The sequence below is a fragment of the Mycetomoellerius zeteki genome, unplaced genomic scaffold (genome assembly GCF_001594055.1).
Source record: "Mycetomoellerius zeteki isolate Tzet28-1 unplaced genomic scaffold, Tzet1.0 scaffold28, whole genome shotgun sequence".
Classification (NCBI taxonomy): Eukaryota; Metazoa; Arthropoda; class Insecta; order Hymenoptera; family Formicidae; genus Mycetomoellerius; species Mycetomoellerius zeteki.
Genome location: NW_017257260.1, coordinates 810,781 through 832,711, shown reverse-complemented (window position 1 = coordinate 832,711; position 21,931 = coordinate 810,781). Strand labels below are relative to the sequence as shown.

At 31.8% G+C, this 21,931-nt stretch overlaps 1 protein-coding gene across 10 annotated transcripts in view; it reads right to left on the bottom strand.

Annotated features, from left to right (window-relative positions):
- The window catches only part of pHCl-1 (pH-sensitive chloride channel 1), a 128,314-nt gene that overhangs the window by 80,087 nt on the left and 26,296 nt on the right, over window positions 1–21,931 (bottom strand). For 9 of the 10 annotated variants that reach the window (XM_018450384.1, XM_018450385.1, XM_018450389.1 and 6 more), the window contains one exon: window positions 12,668–12,756. In XM_018450384.1, the coding sequence (XP_018305886.1) occupies window positions 12,668–12,756 (89 nt within the window). Of the gene's footprint in view, window positions 1–3,960; window positions 4,078–12,667; window positions 12,757–21,931 lie in introns of those variants that run through there. The other variant, XM_018450390.1, reaches the window with a different exon arrangement.

Below are 21,931 nucleotides of genomic sequence, written 5' to 3'. Positions count from 1 at the left end.
GTTATTTTAACAATTTTTGAAATTTAATCGGGATACTCCCTAAAGTGGTTCAATATCTCGAAAAAATAACACCACATTTTTTCCAAATATTTTGAACAATTTTAATCCGTGCTACCGGGGCACGGGTAAATGGAAAAACCTTTGTGAACAAAATTCGGCCGACGCTATAATTCTTAACCAATTTTAAAGTTTTTTTTTAATTTGCTTGAATAAGTTATAAGCCCATTCTGCGTAAATTTTGATTATGGTTCAAAGTAAAAATTGCCAATCCAATGAAGTGAGCAGAAAAAATCAAAATTACACGATAACAAATATTGAAATGGCAATTTTTAATTCCGTAATCAAAATTTACACAGAATGAGCTTATAGCTTATTCAATTTCGAGCAAATTAAAAAAAAAACTTCAAAATCGGTTAAGAATTAGAGCGTCGGCCGAATTTTGTTCACAAAGGTTTTTCCACTTATCTGTGCCCCGGTAACACGGATTAAAATTGTTCAAAAAATCTAAAAAAATATGGTGTTATCTTTTTGAGATATTGAATCACTTTAGGGGATGTTCCGATTAAATTTCAAAAATTGTTAAAATAACGACCACCCTAATATCTAAGTATGTATATACATATATTATACAGTGTCCCATTTTAAACAATATATTAAAATTTCTCGAAAGCTATGGTAAATACGAAAAAATATTTCAAACAAAAGTTGTATAGTTCGAAGGGGGACATAAGAAGGTACCATTGATTTGACCTTGGGTGGCGTCGCCAAGATCAAGTCAAGGTCACGTCGATTTTTTAAATAGAACCTCCTATTTCTCATTACATTTTCTTGTAACTTACCTTGAGAGCTTTTCAAAATATTATAATAAAATATTTTTTCATTAAGTATTTTTCGGGTTATGAGGCTCGAAAGTTATAGTACACTGACCGGTACAGAAATGCCTTTACACATTCAAGATGGATGCGTTTCGGAACACAGTTGAAATACAAGTTTTGTATGCATTTCTTCTTCTTGGACCCATTGGGTTTCGATCTATTCAGATAAGGTCCAATACCGTGCTTTGAAATAGCTTTTTGAGGAGAGGACCTCACAGGGTCAAAGTTTCCTTCTCAGCGCAGTCAAGATTGTATGAGTTTCGACTGTGTTCCGAAACGCATCCATCTTGAATGTGTAAAGGCATTTCTATCGGTTAATGTACAGTCGGCATTAGCATTACGCAAGTTGTCTGATCGACAGCTAAAACCTCTTGAATGTTGTTCAGGATCATGTCCTGGATAACATTTATCAAGCTCAAGGCCATTGGAGATCATTCCTCTTATTTTCATTTTTGTACTAAAAATTTATTTTTACGTAAAAATGAAAATAAGAGGTACAACCTCCAATGGCCTTGATCAAGAGGTTTTAGCCGTTAGTCGGACAACTTGTGTAATGCTAATGTCTACTGTACTGTAATTTTCGAGCCTTATAACCCGAAAAATGCTTAATGAAAAAATATTTTATTATAGTGTTTTGAAAAACTCTCGATAAGCTATAAGAAAATGTAAAAAAATAGGGAGTTTCATTTAAAAAAATCGACGTGACCTTGACTTGACCTTAGCGACGCCATCCAAGTCAAATCTTCTTATGTCCCTCTTCGAACCATACAACTTTTGTTTGAAACATTTTTCCGTATCTACCATAATTTTCGAAAAATCTTAATGCATTATTTAAAATGGGATACCCTGTATATATATGTATATATATACACACAGAGTGTATCAAAAGTCTGGAAACGATCGAATCTCGGAAGCAAAGCATTTTTGAGAAAAATGTTTCATACAAAAGTTGTAGGGTTTAAAAAGATCTATTCATCCATTTGACTTTGGATGGCGTCGCCAAGGTCAGGTTAAGGTCAAATCGATTTTTTTAATGCCCTATTTTTGATGGCAGAATCTAGCTGGTGTTAAGAGCTTTTCAAAACGAGAGGGTCCCAGATGGGCACAAAAAATGTCGGACACAGCAGGTTGTTCCAATCGGACACAGATTAAAAGGAACATACAACAACTTCCATTGGACACATATTGAAACGGACACACGACGGTCTCAATCAGACACAGTTTCAATCGGACACAAGTTAAAACGGACACACGACAATTCCAATCGAACACAAGTTAAAACGGGTAAAAGTGCAATCTACCTCGGTCACTTCAAAAATCAATAAAATTAGGCTTACAAGTATTCGACACGTTTTTGCATGAAACGAAAGAATCTGACAGAAATAAGCGTCGCTCTGTCCCGCGAACCGAAATATTAAGCGTTAAAGTTGACGACTATTGAGGTTAGAATATCTGTCAGAGCCACACTGCGAAATTGTAATCCATATAGACAATGGGGTGTGCGAACAGTAGTGCTCAGGTTCGAGGCGCTCCGAACAAAAAAATATAATATATCTTACTTGGGCGCTAACCGCGTGGAAGTTGCAGCTGGGACAGTGTCCACTTGGAATATTTTTAACCCATGAAGACAGTAGGGTGTGAGAACAGTCTTTTTAGAGACACTAAAGACCCATTTGGAATTCGGAGTGTGAGAATTTTTAACTTGTGTCCGAATGGAATCGTCGTGTGTCCGTTTTAACTTGTGTTCGATTAGGATCGTCGTGTATCCGTTTTAACTTGTGTCCGATTAAAACTGTGTCCGATTGAGACCGTCATGTGTCCGTTTCAACCTGTGTTCGATTGGAACTGTGCCCGATGGAAGTTGTCGTATGTTCCTTTCAATCTGTGTCCGATTGGGTCCATCGCGTGTCTGTTTCAATCTGTGTCCGATTGAGACTGTGTCCGATTGGAACAACCTGCTGTGTCCGATATTTTTTGTGCGCATCTGGGACCTACCCTTTCAAAACATTATAATAATAAAGTCATTTTTCATTAAGCAATTTTCATGTTATGAGTCTGGAAAGTTACAGTACTGCTGTCATTAGCATTATCAAAGATGTTGCGCGTGGAGGTTGCCGATCCATTTAAAAAATCGATTTGATCTTGACGTCACCCAAGATCAAACAGATGTGATCAGTAAGAACATTTTTTTAAATCCTACTTTTATCTGAAACATTTTTCTCAAAAATGCTTTGCTTTCGAGATATTTGACCGTTGCCGGACTTTTAATACACCTTGTATATACACATATATATACCATAAATATATATGCGTGTATGAAATTATTAAGGTGTTATGATTGTGTGTGGCGAAAGTTTAGATCAACGGCATTGATTGTCGATGTAATTAATGCATTCAGTAGAATTAGACATTAATAATCCGACATTCACACATTCTTATACAACTTGTGCTGTATTATACACGTAGTAAAAGCCATTTTAATATAAATCAATTGTATTAAAATAGCTAGGTATCCACAAAAAGGTTGATGTTTCTAATAATAATATAAATATAGTGGACGATATAAATATGTATTACAAATATTCTTATCTAAAATAAAGGAGGAAACATTATCCTTTGATTGCATTAAATTTTTGGAAATAGGTTAAGTGGCATACATTTTGTTGTTTGCTCAGACATTTAATAATTTAGGACCTTAAAATTTAAATGATAAAATTGTTCGAAACAAACGATTAAAATCCTAGATTCAAAGTTCAAATCCCAGTAGTGACAAACTGTTTTCCGATTTTATGCATTTTATTTTTATTTTGCTTATATGAACAATGTCTTTTGTGTTATCTTCAATTAGAAGAACATAAACAATTAATGTTAAGGAAATCTTCATTCGTTCAGAAATAATTTGTACATCAGTTCTAACACCATTCAATGAATCAAATATATCCTTTCGAAATTTAGAAATTAATTTTTTATAATTATTCGTAATTAATAAATCATAAAAATTATTTTTTTTCTATACGTTTGTTATAAATTGCACATATATTCGAATGATCATTATAAAAATATTTAAAACATAAATGCTTCTTACCTATACCATGAACAGCAAATATCATAAAAGATGGAGTAGAATAGTCCACAATCATGTCGCTTTAGCCATTTGTAGACGGGCACTCCCTTTTATTTTGTAAATGCTCGTTCTCGATGAAACTTGGCCTATGAAGTAATTTTGAGGTCGAAAATAAGAACAAAGAGAATAGTTGACTCATATGTATTAAAACAATAGAGTAAAAAGACAAGCCTATAAACGAGCGATTAAAATATATATTTAATAATAATATTTAATATTTTTATAAATAATGGGACGTTTTAGCTTACTTAGCCATTTTTAGTCATCATAAACATTAATTCATATGAACGCAAATTGACATTAAATTATAATAGACACAAATCACATGAGATACATCGCAATTTTACAAACATTTCCTCCTTACATTTGTTACGAACGCCAAGGTGTAACTAAGAGTCCATGATTAGTTGCCATGCAGTCGTGGACAGAGTTAAAAAGATAAAATACAGAGAAATTCGAGTTGTAAATTTCGAGATTTAGTTGACATTTATCGTTAATTTGATTACTTTTTTGTTTCAAAAACAGCTCGTTTGAAACAAAAAAATAATAAGATTAACGACAAATCGATTAACTGATCCAAAATTTACGTTGATCCGATTCGCTTTGAGGTCTACCTTATACCATTTTACAGTGGACCAGCCCGTATGGAAAGAAACTATTGAGAACTATTGAGAACTATACTAATAACTATTCAGAACTGCTCAGAGACCTATTATAATTTTAATGGGATTGTGAGACATTACTATTCATTACTATTAGAAATATGAATAGTTTATTATTGGAGCGAATAGTAACTGTAGGCATTTATCATTAATTACTGTTAGAAACGTAAGTAGTTTACTATTGAAGCGCATGCAGTATATATATAACATAAGCGAGTTCCTTCCTGTAAAGTGTAAAGAATACGCTGTAGCGTCTCTTTCATGACATGGTATTATCCCCTCCATAATAATATAAAAAGAATGTTTTAATGTACTTTTATATATTTTTAATAATTATGTTTTAATAATTACTACAAAAATATACTTGACGGGAGACGCTACCGCGTCTTCTGATATATATTTTCCAGAAACTTTTTAAAAATAAAATTTAAAAAATTATTTAAAATCTTTTTTTGTATCTTATTTTTTTATCAATGGTATCTAAACCAGAGACAACTTTTATTAATTAATTGTAATTTATTACATTTAAAATTTTTTTTACTTACCGGATTTTGAACTTGGGATCTCAGGATTATAAGTATTGTACCTTATCCGCTATACCATTTTGAAGTATTGATGTATACATTTTTTGTTGTCTATGGTACATCGTACTATATTTAACGCAATTATATTGCCTTAATTTTATAAATTACTTTTTATAAATTAAGTTTAATAACTATTTCATAAATATCTTATTTTTAATTATAACTAATTAATACTCTTAATTATAATTAATAATAGACATTTATTATTCATTGTTATTTGTATCATGAGTAGTTTACTATTAGTGTTGATACTGCAGTGATACTGCGGTGATACTGCAGTCCACGGATATCCTAGATAGTGACCTGAATAATAAAGCAAAATGTTTAATTTTTACAATGAAATATAAATATATAAGTCGCAATTTCAAAATGTATTCTGTCATCAATAAATAAATACTTTATTATTTATAGAGTTTACATACGCGAGTAAGTGTGCGTATATGTCGTCTGCGTTAAATATTTTGAAGCTGAACATAAAAAATATATCAAATTCAGATTTATTATATTATTATCATATTGTTAATAATAATAATATTATTCACCAATAATCGTAGTTACTATCCAATTAATACTCGGGGTCTCTTTCACCAACTTCGGTTAAGCTAACTGACAGTTACATAGAGATCGTTCAGCGGACTCGTGTAACCGTCGGTTAGCTTAACCGAAGTTGATGAAAGAGACACTAAGGGGCTGCACACAATCAAGGAATAGGAACAGAGAATAGGAACAAAAACAGAGAATAAGAATTTCAATTAATCAGAAACGAAGCACTATGGAATACACAGTTTTTGAAATTCTTATTCACTGTTTCTGTTCCTATTCTCTATTCCTATTTCTTGATTGTGTGCAACTCCTAAGTCATGTAGTCGCGATAGTTATTTTTCAAAACTATTGAGCAATAGTTGTAGTTACTATTCTATTACTGTCCGAGTAACTATAAAAGTTGAATAGTAACTATAGAAATATGAATAGTTCTAAATAGTTTCTTTGCATACGGGGGTCGTATGCCTCTAGGCACAAGAGGTCAGGTGGGGTGAACCTCGCTTCGCGTGATTGTATTATTTCACATAGATTTTCGATTTTCCATGCAAAATGAAATCTACCACTGCTTACAGAGCACAACGAGGTCTATGATTGTATCCATTGTTTCACACGGATCTCCAAACGAATGAATTTCAGCAACGAGGCATTATCTATATCTAAATTAGGGCTCTAATTTTATTCCGTTTTTCGAAGATACGTGTAAACGTAAAACATTTATCCGTTTATATTCGCTTTCAAAAAAACGTTTACTTGAAGGTAAACATTTACACATTTAATTAGCATACCCGTTTATAAAAGAAACATTTTTCCGAATGTACGTGTTTTATTATACATTTAAATGAAAATACATTTACATGTATATTTAACATATCCATCTATGAAAAACATCTTTTCGAATATTTTAACGTTTTTTAATAAAATTAAAAATCGAATTTTTTGCATTTTCTCAACTCATTTCGTCACACTCCTTAATAAAGGGATAAACGTTTATATAAAAAAAAGTGAAAATATTCGGAAAAACGATTCTAATAAACGGATATGCTAATTATACGTGTAAACGTGTTTTCGTTTAAATGTATAATAGCGAGCCCTAATCTAAATCAATGCTGTATTTCCGGAAATCTATATTTGCAGTCTCTTTAGCTATTTGGCAATAAAAGTCTCCATCACTATTTAAATCTACTTGCCATTTTGATCTGATAGCTACCACATATATAGTGATATAGATTATTAAAATCGAGTCTTGGGAAATCTATTTGAGAGTCTTCCATTGATTTAAAGTTAGAGTGCCGAGCGTTCAAGTTTTCCGTTTTGATGTGTATTTGTAAAAGATTCAGTTGATTCGACCGTTCTAACATTTTATAGGCTATATCTTTTTCTAATTTATAATCAGTAACAGAAGGGGAGAAGGTTAAGTTGTATTTAAAATCATTGAAAAGCACTGGCAAAACTGTGTTCTGGATGACTTGACTAAAATATTTGTACTTCAATTTTATATTTCCATTGACTTTTTCAACATGATATGAAGCATTTTAGTTACTAATCTAGAAGTATTGACTTCTCCGGTTGTAAGAGGAAGCCTAGAGCCATCTGAAAAAGAAGGCATTTTTGGAATATATGTTTTTTTTTCTATGTGAGGTATTGAATCACGGAAACCTCTGTCAATGATGAAAACATCACCTTTTTTAAATGCAGTCCAATAGTCTTTTCCGAGTAGCTCATTCATCATCGAAGCGTCATTTATTTTACCAGTATAAGAACCAAAGACACCAGCAATGTAATCATCTAGATATACAGCCATCATTGACTTAATAAGATTTCGCGATTTATGCGAACAATAAGTATTTCGTTGAAGAAAAAAAGTCTGCACTCTTCTGTATAAATAAAAATACGTTCCATCAAAATCATTATTATTTTATCACCATTAAGATTATAAAAAATCTTTGTTGTTTCAGTCAAATGCTTCAGTAGTTCATCTCAATTACGAGGAAAACTTAAATATTTTTTAACAAGAGTCTTTTCAAGAACTTCCCTTAAAAAATCGTATAATATTTACTAACAGTGTGTCTTAATATTCCATCGAACTGCCGCTTCCTCACAAGTGCATCTTCGTCGCAATCGAGATAAATAGACATCTAATGCAAATTCTTTTTCTTTACTTGCTAACTCATATGGCTCGATCAAAAATAAGATTTTACTGAATTGTGTAGCATTTAAAGAAATTTTGAAAAGTAAAAGATCGGTTTTTATAGTAAGAAAAGAAATGACCTTTTTAGATTGAGTTATATTTTTTTATGTATATTTTTAAAAGTCTCTCAAGTAAATCGTGAACGTCAGTAGAAGTTAGTAAGACACTGGTTGAATGAGACTGAAAGTTATCGAGAATGCTCGAAGAATCTCCATTTCCATGTGAATGGCATATGCGAACACCATACTTAACAAAAATATCAGTTTTAATACTTTTAATATAAATATTTAAGCACTCTTCTTTACTTAATAGTCTAAGTGTGATTCAGACTTTTTGCATTTGAAAATGTACTGGGAATGATCTAAATGACTTCGATTAATAGGAACCAAAATCGAAGATCGAATATTGGAAGTAGAAGAATTATCGTTGTTAATATTAGCGAATGATGCGCTTCTTCTACTTGTAGAAGCTATCATAGATTCATACTCATTGTCTCGATATTTATTCTTATAATATTTATTATAACAACGTTTGTAATATACAACATTCTGTGATACTAAAATATAGGATGACCGTGACTTTTTTTCTAGAGAAACGTCACACACCTGTTAGTCATAGTGAATTAATTAATCTGAACTCAGCTCGAGGAAAGCTCATAATGGCCTGATTTACACCGTGCGCTTAGTCCGCGACCAATACGATAGATGTTTTTGTTTAACCTATAGGTTAAACAAGGACGCTCATTGTTTAGGTCGTGGACTAAGCGCACGGTGTAATCGTAGCCAATGCTATGCCGAGAGCTGTCAGATTCCGGCCAGCGTTACCACTTGGTAGTGTGTAGTGAGGGAAAAGTGGAGATAACTCCCGATAGCTGTAACTGAGTACGTGGGCTTGTAGCTATAGGCTCGTAGCTATCAGCAGTTATCCCCACTTTTCCTACATTACACGCTACCAAAGTGTGAAAAGAGTCGCATGCTCCAACATGTTCCAATATGCTCCTACGATAATTCTTACTCACTCCAACGCGCTTGATAGAATGAGTAGGAGCTATGATAGGAGCATGTTGGAGCTTGCGACGCGAACAATCCTATAGCTACAACTATTGACAACTATCCCTACTCTTCCTCCACCACGCGTTACCAAGTGGTAGCGCAAACCAGAATCTGGCACCACTGGTCTGGCCCAGTTTCGTCGCAGACGAGTTTTTCTATACGCGGTGTTCGCTGGTTCCGCGGAACGCGGGGCGGCGATTAACAGCAGCACGTTGCTGATTGGTTCGTATGAACGCGGGTAAACACCAACTGCGAATCCCGAACACGGTCGCGGCGCGGTATGTTAGTCTTCCCAACTGCAATGGGGAAGAACGCAGATATGCAAGGCGGTACTCGACGGCCGAGAACACTTGGCAGAGGCAGAGAAATCTCTACCCCGTGCTATTGTCGAGACTGATATAAATTGTGGCGGTACCTGCAACCAGTGGTTGAAAATATTCGACGGAAACGTAGCACGTTCTATCCCCTGGCTATTGCAGGTGCGGCAGGAGCGGTAAGCGGCAACTGGCTAGCGTCCGAAAACGCTTGGCGGGGTAGAGTACGCTTTGGGCCCAAGATTTGACAAAACCCACTTAAAAAACCCAAGATAAAATTCCGGTGTGCTTGAAGCCGAAATTGCATCACTGCTACGAAGCGTGATTGCTGATAGAACGTTCAAAATAATAGAAATTTTCGATGTATATATAGTCAGAGTCTAAAAGATTTCAACACTTTTTTCGATGAGTTTCAGAATGCAGCTTGCTCACCGAGCGATTGGTTCTTATTCACGGATTTGTAAATAAGAACCAATCGTTCTGTGAGTAGACTAATCCGAAACCCATTTAAAAAAAAGTAAATTAAAAATATATAAAATGACAGGGTATTGAAGAGCCAATCGCAGAGCTTATTGCGTAAAACAATTTATGAATTTAATCAATAATCACATTAAGTTATTATTCAAATCTAATCTGGTAAATTCGAACTCTTGACATGTTTCGACTATTTATTCGAGCCCTCCTCAGAAAAAGCAATAAGTTTTATTATAAATACGACTTCATTTTCTCAAGATAAATCGCTTTTTGGTTCCCCGAATAATTAGAGCTGCTCACATGACGGTTGGACAACCGTGTAGAGAATCTGATTGTGCTGATAAATGGAAATATAAAAATAGTTTTTTCCTCTCTTAGAATTAGTAGAATCAATTATTATTCTGGTAAAAACTTATCTATCGTGGAAAAATTATAATCGTCCAAACATAACAGATGTGTCAATGATAGAGTCCGACCGAAACCACATTTTGATCTTCGACCGAAACCGAAAACGAATATTCGGTTGTCATTCAATTTCGGCCGAAAACGAAATCGAAACCGAAACTTAGATAAGAGAGTTTTACTAAAAAAAAGAGACAGAGAAAAGCTAACGAAGTCACGTTTTTCTCGGACGGAGTCGAAATCGACTTTTCTTTTGGATTAATTTTACAAAGACCGTATGCTTTTCAGAAATCATGACATGTACTTTTTAAAAAATAAGATTTTATTAAAATATCTAACTATGATAATATATTAATATTGCATCCTCAACTTTTAAAGAAATCAAATCACATTTAGGTATTATTAGGATCATATAAAAAAGAAATATAAGTACTGGCCGTGACGATCAAAGCTAGATCTTCAATGCTTAAATAATTCAATCTGAATTACTATATACATATACTGTATATGTACTTGCATATATACCATATTTTGTAGTTATTCGAACTGCGCGCCGAATTGATTTCCCGGACTTATAAACGCAATTAAACTACTAGTAATAGTGGTAATATCGCGAATTAAATTGACAAGCAATTTTAATAATTTGATGCTTAATCAGACATCATATTAAGAAGATGTTAATATGCTGAAAAACTATAAATAAATTTATTGCGAAAAATATTACCTCGGCCTGGAGTCGAACCCGGATATCTTGTATTCCGTACGAGCGTCCTAAACTTTTAAACTACCGAGGAAACCAAAATTTCGGTCGGACTTTAGTCAATGAGTTAAAAAATTAAAAATCCGTCAGTGTAGTAGTAAAGAATAGTAATAATATAAATTTGAATAAGAATAAAAATGATAAAAAATTTTATACTATAAATATTAATTATAATTTTTTAACTCATTGACACGTCTAGAGATGTAAAAAAACGGTATTTTTACTTCGGAGAAAAGTATCAAGTAAAAACGGTATTTTTGATTACATAAAATTACATAAAATTCATGAAAAAACGTTTAGAATTCATGTTAAATATGTAAAAGAAATAGAATTCATTTTTCTTGTTATTTCGATGCTATTTAATACTTTTATTTTTATAATTTTATTGTTGTCTCACTAATTTAAATTTAGAATATGTATAATTACAATCACAGTATACAACATAAACAGTCAATTAGGCTAGTAAAGTATTATTCGTATTAATGACAGTATGGACCACTTACTTAACTTTTAAAATTGAAGTATAGTATAAAATATCATTCAAATAATAATGAAAGGTAAGGTATATTTATGACTACCGGCATTATACTATATTAATTATTATACAGTATTTTAACTTTTATAATTATTTTTACATAGAAATCTTACGGATAAGTGCAAAAACTAAATTCTGGAGCAATGGTACAGCGTTGAAATCGTGGAATGCTAAAAAACAAATATCTGAGTAAAAAACTGTCAAAGCCAAAAGAAAAAAATCATTATTTTACCCGAGTTTTTTTACCCTAAAATTCTAGTTTTTTTCCGTCGCTTACATCTCTAGACACGTCCGTTATGTTTAATTGACTATAATTTGTTTACAACCGGTAAATTTTTACCAGAATAATAATTGATTCTGCAAATTAAAAAATGTTATTTTTTTGAAAAAATTTACAAAAATCTACTATAAATAACAAATATGTTGAAATCTTATGAGATAAAGTTTTTTTTCCGATTCAAAAAACCTTTTTTTAAATTGTTTAATTTAGTTTGTTTTTAGTTTTAATTTTCATCTTTCTTAAAATATTAATTGTAGCAAATATAAAATATATTAAAAATTTTATTTTTTTAGCAAATTTATTAAAAAATCTATACGTAATGAACATGTAATAATATCCCGACTCTATAGAGCATTATAAATATTATTTGATGTACTTCGAATCTAATTTGATCATATTTCAATCTTATAAGTTTGCATTAATATAGATTAAGATGTATTTTGAACTTAATTTCCTGTAGTTCGAATCTATTTAAAATAAAAAGACATTTTATGATCAGTATATTTAAATAAAAATGTTTATTTCTTCACGAGCATGGGAGAATTTAACCATAATTTTAATAGAAGAAGGGAGGTGTTGAATTGTTCGTTGTGCCTTGCCTTCTTATAATTTATCACGCATCCTATCTTTCTTTTTCTATTTGTTTTCGCACTTTCCTCACGTCATATTTTTTAAAATACATCGATTTACAAGAAGTATTCTTATGACGAGGAGTGAGCAGTGAGCTGTGGTAGTATGATGCTGTGAAGTGGTAGCGGTGCTCTTGGTATGCCGGTGATGTTTGAGGTGCTCTGGATGATCGAGGGTCATTTGGATATAAAGGTGAAAGTTTAGTTGCCTTGACTTTGGCAGTGAAATGGGAGCCTCTTTGTACCTTGGACCGGCGGCAGAAGCCGCTTGTCGTAACGAGTCGATTGCAATAGGTCGTCCAAAATCTCCTTGTCCGATTTTCCCTCCTCGAAGCTGCAACACAATGCATTGTAGGTATATCCAGAAGAAACCTCTGGCTAGTTTACGGTGTATACAGCGGTTTTCCAATAAGTAGTCTTCTTTGTTTCAATATCTCGTTAAATATTATATTGCAAAATATTATTTATATTTCGCCACGATCGAGCGAAATAATTTTCTCTCGATCGTGGCGGAACAAAAATATAATGTTGCAGTATAATATTTTATGAAAATTAATAAGTTTGTGATTGTTTGCAAATTATTATAATAAAGAAGACGAGATAACTCATGGGATTCAAAATATTATTTATTTCGAAGTGACTTGAGATTAACCTTGTTAAAGTCGTGTTTACTCTTTTAAGTACAACATATATGCTGTACTTATTTAAGACATATGTAAATATAAAAATCTACCAATAGAAATAATACAGCTCTCTACAGCACTATATAAAACTGCATCTAATTTCATCTATATTATGCTATAAAGTACCAAAATTATGCTATAAAGAATTCACCACTAGTATCTACTTCTGATAATACATTTGGAAAAGAATCCACCACTGGTTGGTTATCTACTTCTGATAATACATTAAGAATCCACCACTGGCCATCTACTTCTGATAATACATTTGATGCAATAGTACACTGTAAAAAATAAAATGTTAATTTTAACTTATAGTCGTATAGTGGACTTTCTGAGACATGCAAAAATATTAAAATTAACACAAAAATGTTAATTTTTGCATGTCTCAGAAAGTCCATTATACGACTATAAGTTAAAATTAACATTTTATTTTTTATAGTGAATAATCGAAATGTTCATGATATTAATATGCATGATTTTTTATTACCAGAGCGTTAGTGATGTCAGTGAAACATACTGATGATTCTATTTTTGATGTAACGAATCTTACATTAAATGTTTTTACATGCAGGAAAATTCTATCAAATCTGTAATTTCCACCTCACTCTCTTCGACTAAAATGCATAATAAAGTAGAAAAGAAGGTAGTGTTATGGCATCCCATCTATACGTTATACAATAGTTTAATTAATAATCAATATTTAAATTTAAAACTTAACGATTACATCCGTCTTATTCAATCGATTCTAAACTCAAAGTTACGAAACATTTATTTCTTTGGACACTGTTTTTAAAAAAGTAACGACACTGCATAATAGTTTCGAAAGAAAAAGGGATGATAATGTGGCCTTCCATAAAAATAGATTTAAAAAATTGATTTTATTAAAAAAACTTTGGTTAAAAATTTTTTAACAAAAAAGAACTATTGTAGAATGTGTGCAAATATATGTATATCCGTATACATAACTTTTTCTGCATATAGGCTGCTCAGTACTAAAAATCTGTAATACATATAACATAAACTATAGATTAACAGTAGAGCTACAATTGATCTATGAATAACATTTTGATGCAAAAACCTTGAAAAAGAGACAATCAATACGTTAAGGGCTCCTACAAACGAACGACTTTGTAGCGCCACAATCGAAAGCGTCGACTCGTTCATACGGAACTATATTCTGTAGCGCTACAGGAAAGTGAACATATTCGTGACACTTTTTTCCGTAGCTCCCTATTGAGCTTTCGACCCATTATGGCGCTACAAAGTGGCTCGTTTGTAGGATCCCGTACTCAAATATACATATATTCGTGTGATAATATGCTCAAGTTTGAGAAGAACGAAGAAATATGTGTAACTATGTAAATGTTAAAATATACCTTAAAAACATTTCAAAATGCTTGAAAGTAAAAATGCGTTATAATAAATGCAGACTATTGTGTATTGGTATATTAGCATCATGATGTAACAGCGAGTTATTGAACAAAAAAATTTCATAAGCAATCATTAGAATTCGCAATCATTTAATAACAGAGATATTAAGAAGAGCTATTATATATTCACACTCTGTCCATAATATCACCTTCCCCTCTAACAAATGAACTTGTTAAATATTAGATATATATACATATATATACAATATGTATATATAATATACAGGGTATCTCACAAATAGGGTACGAGCCGCAATGGGGGCGAAGAAAGGGTCAAGAGGAACAAAAAAGTCTTATACCATTTTGAGATATTCGCTGTAGTTTTCGAATTAATAAAGAAAACGTGTAAACCAATGTGCGATGAAGCCGCGCCGTACAAATTCGTAGCGTAGCCCATTGTGCCTCACTCGACAGCGGCGGCGCGCAGCGAGGGAATAGCGCTTCGCCGCCTGGCATGGCGGTCCTATGTGTTTCACCGCATCTGGCCGCATCGCGCCTACACTATCCAAGAATGTTATTTTAGCTGAAGTTTCTACAGCGAATATCTTAAAATGGTATAAGACTTTTTTGTTCCCCTTCTAGCCCTCATTGTGGCTCCTACCCTATTTTTGAGACACCTTGTATATAGTAACAGAACGTCTGTAACAGAATATCTGTTAAGTTTTGACAAAGCACTCGTGCAGGTAGAACGGGCTAACTTGAATCGAAAGTCCTTTGCCATTTTGCAATTTTCGCAATAGTTAACAAAATACTAATTACTAAAAATTGAATAATAGTTTTCAATAATAATTTTTTTACTCAAATATTATCAATTTTACAGAAGAACAATATGAGACAAAAATTGTTTATTTTCTTCTCATGAAGTTCTGAGAATTTTTCAGAATTTTTTAGTACCGCATTTTCTCATGTTGGTAAAATTGTTGCCAATAAAAAAATACAGTATTAAAAGGTTGATAAAAAATTCTGAAGAAATTCTTACAGCTCTATAAAAAGAAAATAAACAACTTTTGTCTGTAGCCGTTTTTCTGTAAAGTTGATAGTACTTGAGTAAAATATTATTAAAGACTAATATTCGGTAATATTTTTTTAATAATTATTATCTTGTTAACTATTGCTAAAATTGCAAAATGGTACTTTTCGACTCTAGCCATCTTCAGCGACAATAATATATAAATTCAAGTTTAAAAAACATGTGTAACCACAAGATAATATATGTTTTTTAAACTTCAATTTATACATTACAGTCACTAGAGATGACTAGAAGTTAGCCGAAACGTTCGACGAATAAATCAACGGATACAAATTGGAAGAAGATATTGTTACATCAATTTTTGCGTACTTATTACAGCGCCAAATCACCTTTTTTTAACCTTTTAATTGTTCCAGTAGTAGATATATGTTTTAAGGTAATTTCGGACAACTTAATAAAACAAAATTGGGTAATTATGCAATATAAGGGACCAACCTCCAATGACTTTGACCTTGACATATGTTGTCAAGGTTATGACCCCGAGTGACCTTGAACAAATTTTAGTCGCTCGTTGTTCGTTAAAAAGTTATTAACAAAAAAAGTTCTTCAATAAAACCTAACTTTTGGACATGACTGCGCTCCGATGAGAAAAATTCCCTGCTTTAACAGCGCAAAATATTTTCTTATATAATTTGTGTCTTTAGAGCACAGAGAATTTGTATTTTTAAAAGTATAGAATTTGTGTTTTAAAGGAAAAAAATTTCGATCGTTATAGGAATTTGAGCGACAACGACGTAGTTGTATTTACAGTTACAGTGTTTATTTTCGCGAAATGTTAGATTTAAACTTCTGTCCATATAAAAAGAATGGAAAAGGTGTACATTATACATAATAAAATATTTTCTGCTTTACAAATACAAATTTTTTGCTTTAAAATTACATTTTTTTCCTTTAAAACGCAAATTCTATGCTTTTAAAAATACAAATTCTCTGTGCTCTAAAGACACAAATTAAATATAAAAAAATATTTTGCGCTGTTAAAGCAGAGAATTTGTCTCATCGGAGCGCAGTTATGTCCAAAAGTTAGGTTTTATTGAAGAACTTTTTTTGTTAATAACTTTTTAACAAATAACGAGCGACGGCTAAAATTTGTTCAAGGTCACTCGGGATCATGATCTAGACAACATATGTCAAGGTCAAGGTCATTGGAGGGTGGTCCCTTATATTGCATAATTATCCAAAATTATTATAGGTAATACACAATATTAATTCCGATGCAATGCATTAATGATTGCTAATAATACTTCTTTCTGCCATTTTAAGCCGAATATAGTTCTATGATAATACAATCAGATTTAGCTTCTCGATTCATCTTTCATCAATATATATACATCATATTTCTTAATATATACATAGTTTTTTTTTTAACTTCGTGCATTGAGAATTGAAAAACAATAATAGTCGCTGAATTTTCGTTTATTCTCAACTTTTAATCTTTACGTCGATGTTTATTAAAAACAAAAATAACGTTTGTTGAAAGACAGTAATATTTAAAAATTAAGATTAAGCGATATTGTCTGAAAAAATAGATAATTATTGAGAAGTGTCATTTAATTATATGCGATTCTATAATCATTATTGTTGTATCTCAATATTTGTTTTATCGGGCGAGGCGAACTCAGAGGCACGAAATTAAGGTAATTCTTTAGTAAATCGAGTTACCATAGAAATGTATAATTTTTTTATATAATAAAGTTGAAGTATTGAAATTGTGTGCAAAATTCTACGGTAGGTTAACGATGAAATAAGAGAGAAAAAAAATGTTGAAAATGTAACCTTTCACGTATAGTTAGTGACAAATGAGGCTCATAGACACTTTTTTGACTAACTGCACACAAATCTTACCATAGACTTTTCTCAAAAACGAGATTATAATAGTTTAAAAAATTATGATTTTAATGGTCACAAAAAAGTAATAGATTAACGGATATTCTGGAAAGATATTTACGTGCATAAACTTGCATATAAATTTAACCTCGAAAAGTAAATATAATCTTATCTTGTTTCCGTTCGATGAAGCTGCAGCTCTTGATTTACTATCGTAAATACGTGTATATCTTAATGAAATAGTATGTTCCACTAAGATATACACGTAGTTTTAATATTTTATTCAAATTATGCAGGTATTTGTAATTTGGGGTGGGCCCTAGTAAGACACCTCAAATTTTCGGCACTTTACTAATAGCATATTTCACTGGCAGAGCTGGTGCGCATTCAATGTACTTTAAAGCCGTTGTACACAAATCGACGTAAAGATGTACGTTTAATAAAAATATAGAAACGAATTAAACCGCCAAATCCTCAATACATTTTAATGTGGTATTTGATAAAATATACATTGAGTATTTTATTAATTGAGATATCTCACTTTTACATTCAGATTAGGTTAGTGTACAACAACATTAATGTGCACTGAGTGCGCACCAGTTCTGCCAGTGAAAAACGCTATAAAGAACCACCTTAAATGTATAGTTACTGTAGAAAACAATACTGATGTCAGTAGAGGATAATTGACAATAATACAACGAGTTCATATAATACGTGTAGCTGCAAGAAGGAAACCGTAGTTTTACAGTAGTTCCGCATATCAGTTATAATTTATTACAAAGTGCTAAATAAAAGCATAAAGAATAAAAAAGTAAATAAGATTAATACAAATATTTTAAGTAATATCGTTGCGCCTGCATTGACGCCACCCCACGCCACCCGAAGCATTGTCTTAGCGTCGCGAGACTTTTCCGAATTCGCAAGCGTTTGAAAAAAGATAGCGAAGAGGAATTGTTTTGTTCTAATTTCCAGACTGAGAAAGAATTGACAAAATCTGAATTAGTTCCGAGTTACGTTTCCACGACATTGTACATAACCAATTTCTCTATTAAAATTCTTGCTTTTAAACTTACTAAAACTGTTGACGATGAAGTGTGAGAAGAGATGAAGTGAAGAACTGTAAATGTTCTTTCTGTACGCGATTGTTTGATGAGCCACAAGAACGTGAACGTACTTGGACATGACATTTTCATAAGAGGGAGGAAAGGGAGAATATAAACGAAAAAAATGGAAATAGAATTTTAAATCAATAAATAAGAAAGATTGCAATGTAAAAAGACGGAGCATTTCTGATTGCAATATCCGGAAACAAATCAAAGAGGAAAACAAAATTTGGTAATTAGTTGAGTTTTCAAGCCTCCAATTTTGACAAATTAGGCTCATTCAACGTATTTTTGCATGAAACGACCGAATCAAAGAAAATTACCGCTCTGCTTTGCGAGCCGAGATATAAATCGTTAAAGATCACAACTACTCAGGTTAGGAAATCTGAAACAGTCACGCCAACACTGGAATGTGAGCATGTGCTGCGGTCATTTTCATGCTCTACGCTGATGCACATGCGTTTTGGGTACTTGTGTTGTAATAGAGGAAAATTTAAACTCAACAGAAAGCTCTTGACACCAGCTATTAAATTCTAGCATCAAAAATAAGGTATTCCATTTTTTTGAAAATTCAAGGTATTATATTTATATATTGGATTATACATACATACATATATATATAATATATTATATTATATATTATATATTTAATATAATATTGTATATTTAATATATGTATATTTAATATATGTATATTATTTAATATTATTAAATAAAATATTATTTTCTCCGTTTCCCAAACGATACGGAACATGACGTCCCATAACTGGATCAATGAGAGGTGCTACGGTAGTTTCATTTTATTCAATCTTTCGTTCATTTTCGCCCTTATCACTTCGCGCTAAAATAGTGGGGCGGATTTACTCTGTTAACTTTTGAAAATTCAGAGATTGAAAAAGCTACTCTAGAATATAACCTAGTGACTTTACTCTATATTTCCGCAACTGGTAAGTCAGTTTTGTTCGACCCGAGTCAACTTCCGAACGACGGTTGGTAAGATTTCTACTCGGGGTAGGATTTCCGAACGCACCCCAGAATGGGAGATAGGGTGGAAGTCGCTTTGCGTGGAAGTCGCGCGCCTCCAAGCAGGAGGAGGTGGGGTGAGAGTCGCTTCGCGTGGAAAGTTGTACAATATATTTTAAAGCAAAAAATTTCTATTTTATATAGTAGAAAAGACATCATTTTGCAAACTTTTTTTGTTCATAACTTTTTAATGAATAACGAACAACGGCTAAAACCTGTTGTAGGTCATTCAGGATCATGACCGTGACAATGTATGTCAAGGTCATTGAAATCGGTGAGATCATCGGTAATATGCAGTTTTATCGAAACAAGTAATTATTTCAATTTTTAACTTCACTTTTACATAAAAAGTTTATTTATATCTAAATCAAAATAACGCTTTTTGCTTCAATGTTAAATAACTCAATAAAAAGAAATGTATAACGCTCAACATAATAGTAAATCAAAGATAAAGATTCACGTTTTAGAAAGCTGTAAACTGTATTTGTGCTCGACTTCTCATTTAAATAAAACTTTGCAAAATTCGTAAAAAGTTTCGAGATTTTACGGATCTTTGTTTGTAAACTGTAATGCTCCGTAAAAATCAGTCAAGTCATTTTTTAAGAAATAAGCGACGACACGAGAAAAATATCAGGCGCTCTGGGATTTGAACCGAGGCGTGGTCTCCTCCATATTGATAGATTTCCGTCCTGCCATTGAGCCATACAGCCCCCTCACGCTGATAACTTCTCTGTTGTGCCTATTTCCTTCAAATTTCTTGCAATTTAAACTAAAGATCTGAAAAGCAGAGATCAATCTTCAAAATACTTTTTTGAACATCTTATTCTGACCATTTTCGTAAAAGTTACACTGCTTATCCATTTTATGAACATGTGACACATAATGCTGTAATTTCAGCGCGTAGTGTATTAGAAATCATTACCAGTTTTTATCGTAATGATTATGGAACAATACAATACTGATTCAATACTAAATCATTTAATAAACCTTAATCAAATACTGATCTGTATTCGTTACTGTAGAATCCATAATCGTTACTGCGAAATCCGTATTGGTTACTAAAAAAATGTTTACTCTTGCAATATGTAACAATTAATGTAAAAAAGACTATAAGTTGAGAATAAGCAAAAATACAATAACTCTTATTTTTCATCTCTCACAAGAAGATGGCAAGAATTATAAAGTACCAAATGGGATAAATCATAGCTCATTAGAAAAGAGAGATTGCGTGTACTAACATTGTAAAACGGTTTAGGTGAGTGGACTTTTGATTCTGAGAAACTGCAATTAAATTTAGGCGTCCAATCAGCTGTACTATAAAGTATTAAGACTGTTGGCCGTAAACAAGAAAGCGGCGGGATTGTGGTGCACGATTATACTTTTTTTTATCTGGTCAACGGAAGTTCGAAGCCCCGTAGTGTTAATTTTGTTTTTAAAGTAACAATTATATTTTATAATATATTATAATTTATTTTTCTTTTTCTCTATTAAGTAAAAATAACTGCAGTTTTTGTTATATATAACAATAAATAGCAAGATTTCTTGAAGTTTTAATTATTTATTATAAAATTTAGACATTGCCATGCAATGTTGTGTATGAAAATCAAAGCAAAAACTTTTAAAGCACAAACAGACGCGCACCATGAACATTTTATAAATAGAATAACTTTATAGAAAAAAATCAACTATGTTTTCCTTCGAATATTTGCAGCATCAAACGTTTTTATAAAGATAATTCATTTATAAAATGTTCATGCGCGTCCTTTTGTGCTTTAAAAATTTTTGCTTTGATTTTCATATACAACATTGTATGGCAATGTCTAAATTTTATAAATAATTAAAACTTCAAGAAATCTTGTTATTTATTGTTATATACAAGGTGTCCCGCAATATTTTGCCAAGTGCTTTTGTGTAGATAAAGCGGACTAATTAAACTGAGTCGAAAAGTCCTATTTGCCATTTTGCAATTTTTGCAATGGTTAACGAGATATTAATTACTAAAAATTGTCGAATATATATATATTGACCTTCAATAATTGTTTACTCAAATACTATTAACTTTACAGAATAACAACAAGAGACAAAAATTGTTTACTTTCTTCTCATAGAACTCTAAGAATTTTTTCAGAATTTTTAATCAACTTTTTAGTACTGCATTTTCTTATTGGCAACTATTTTTACTAACATGAAAAAATACAGTATTAAAAAATTCTGCAAAAATTCTGAAAAATTTCCCAGAACTTTATGAGAAGAAAATAAATAATTTTTATCTCTTTTTGTTTTTTTTTTCTGTAAAATTGATAGTATTTGAGTAAAAAATTATCGAAAACCAATATTCAGCGATTTTCGGTAATTAATATCTTGTTAGGAGAGAGTAGTAAATACGAATACCTAAGCAGAAAATGAAATAAAA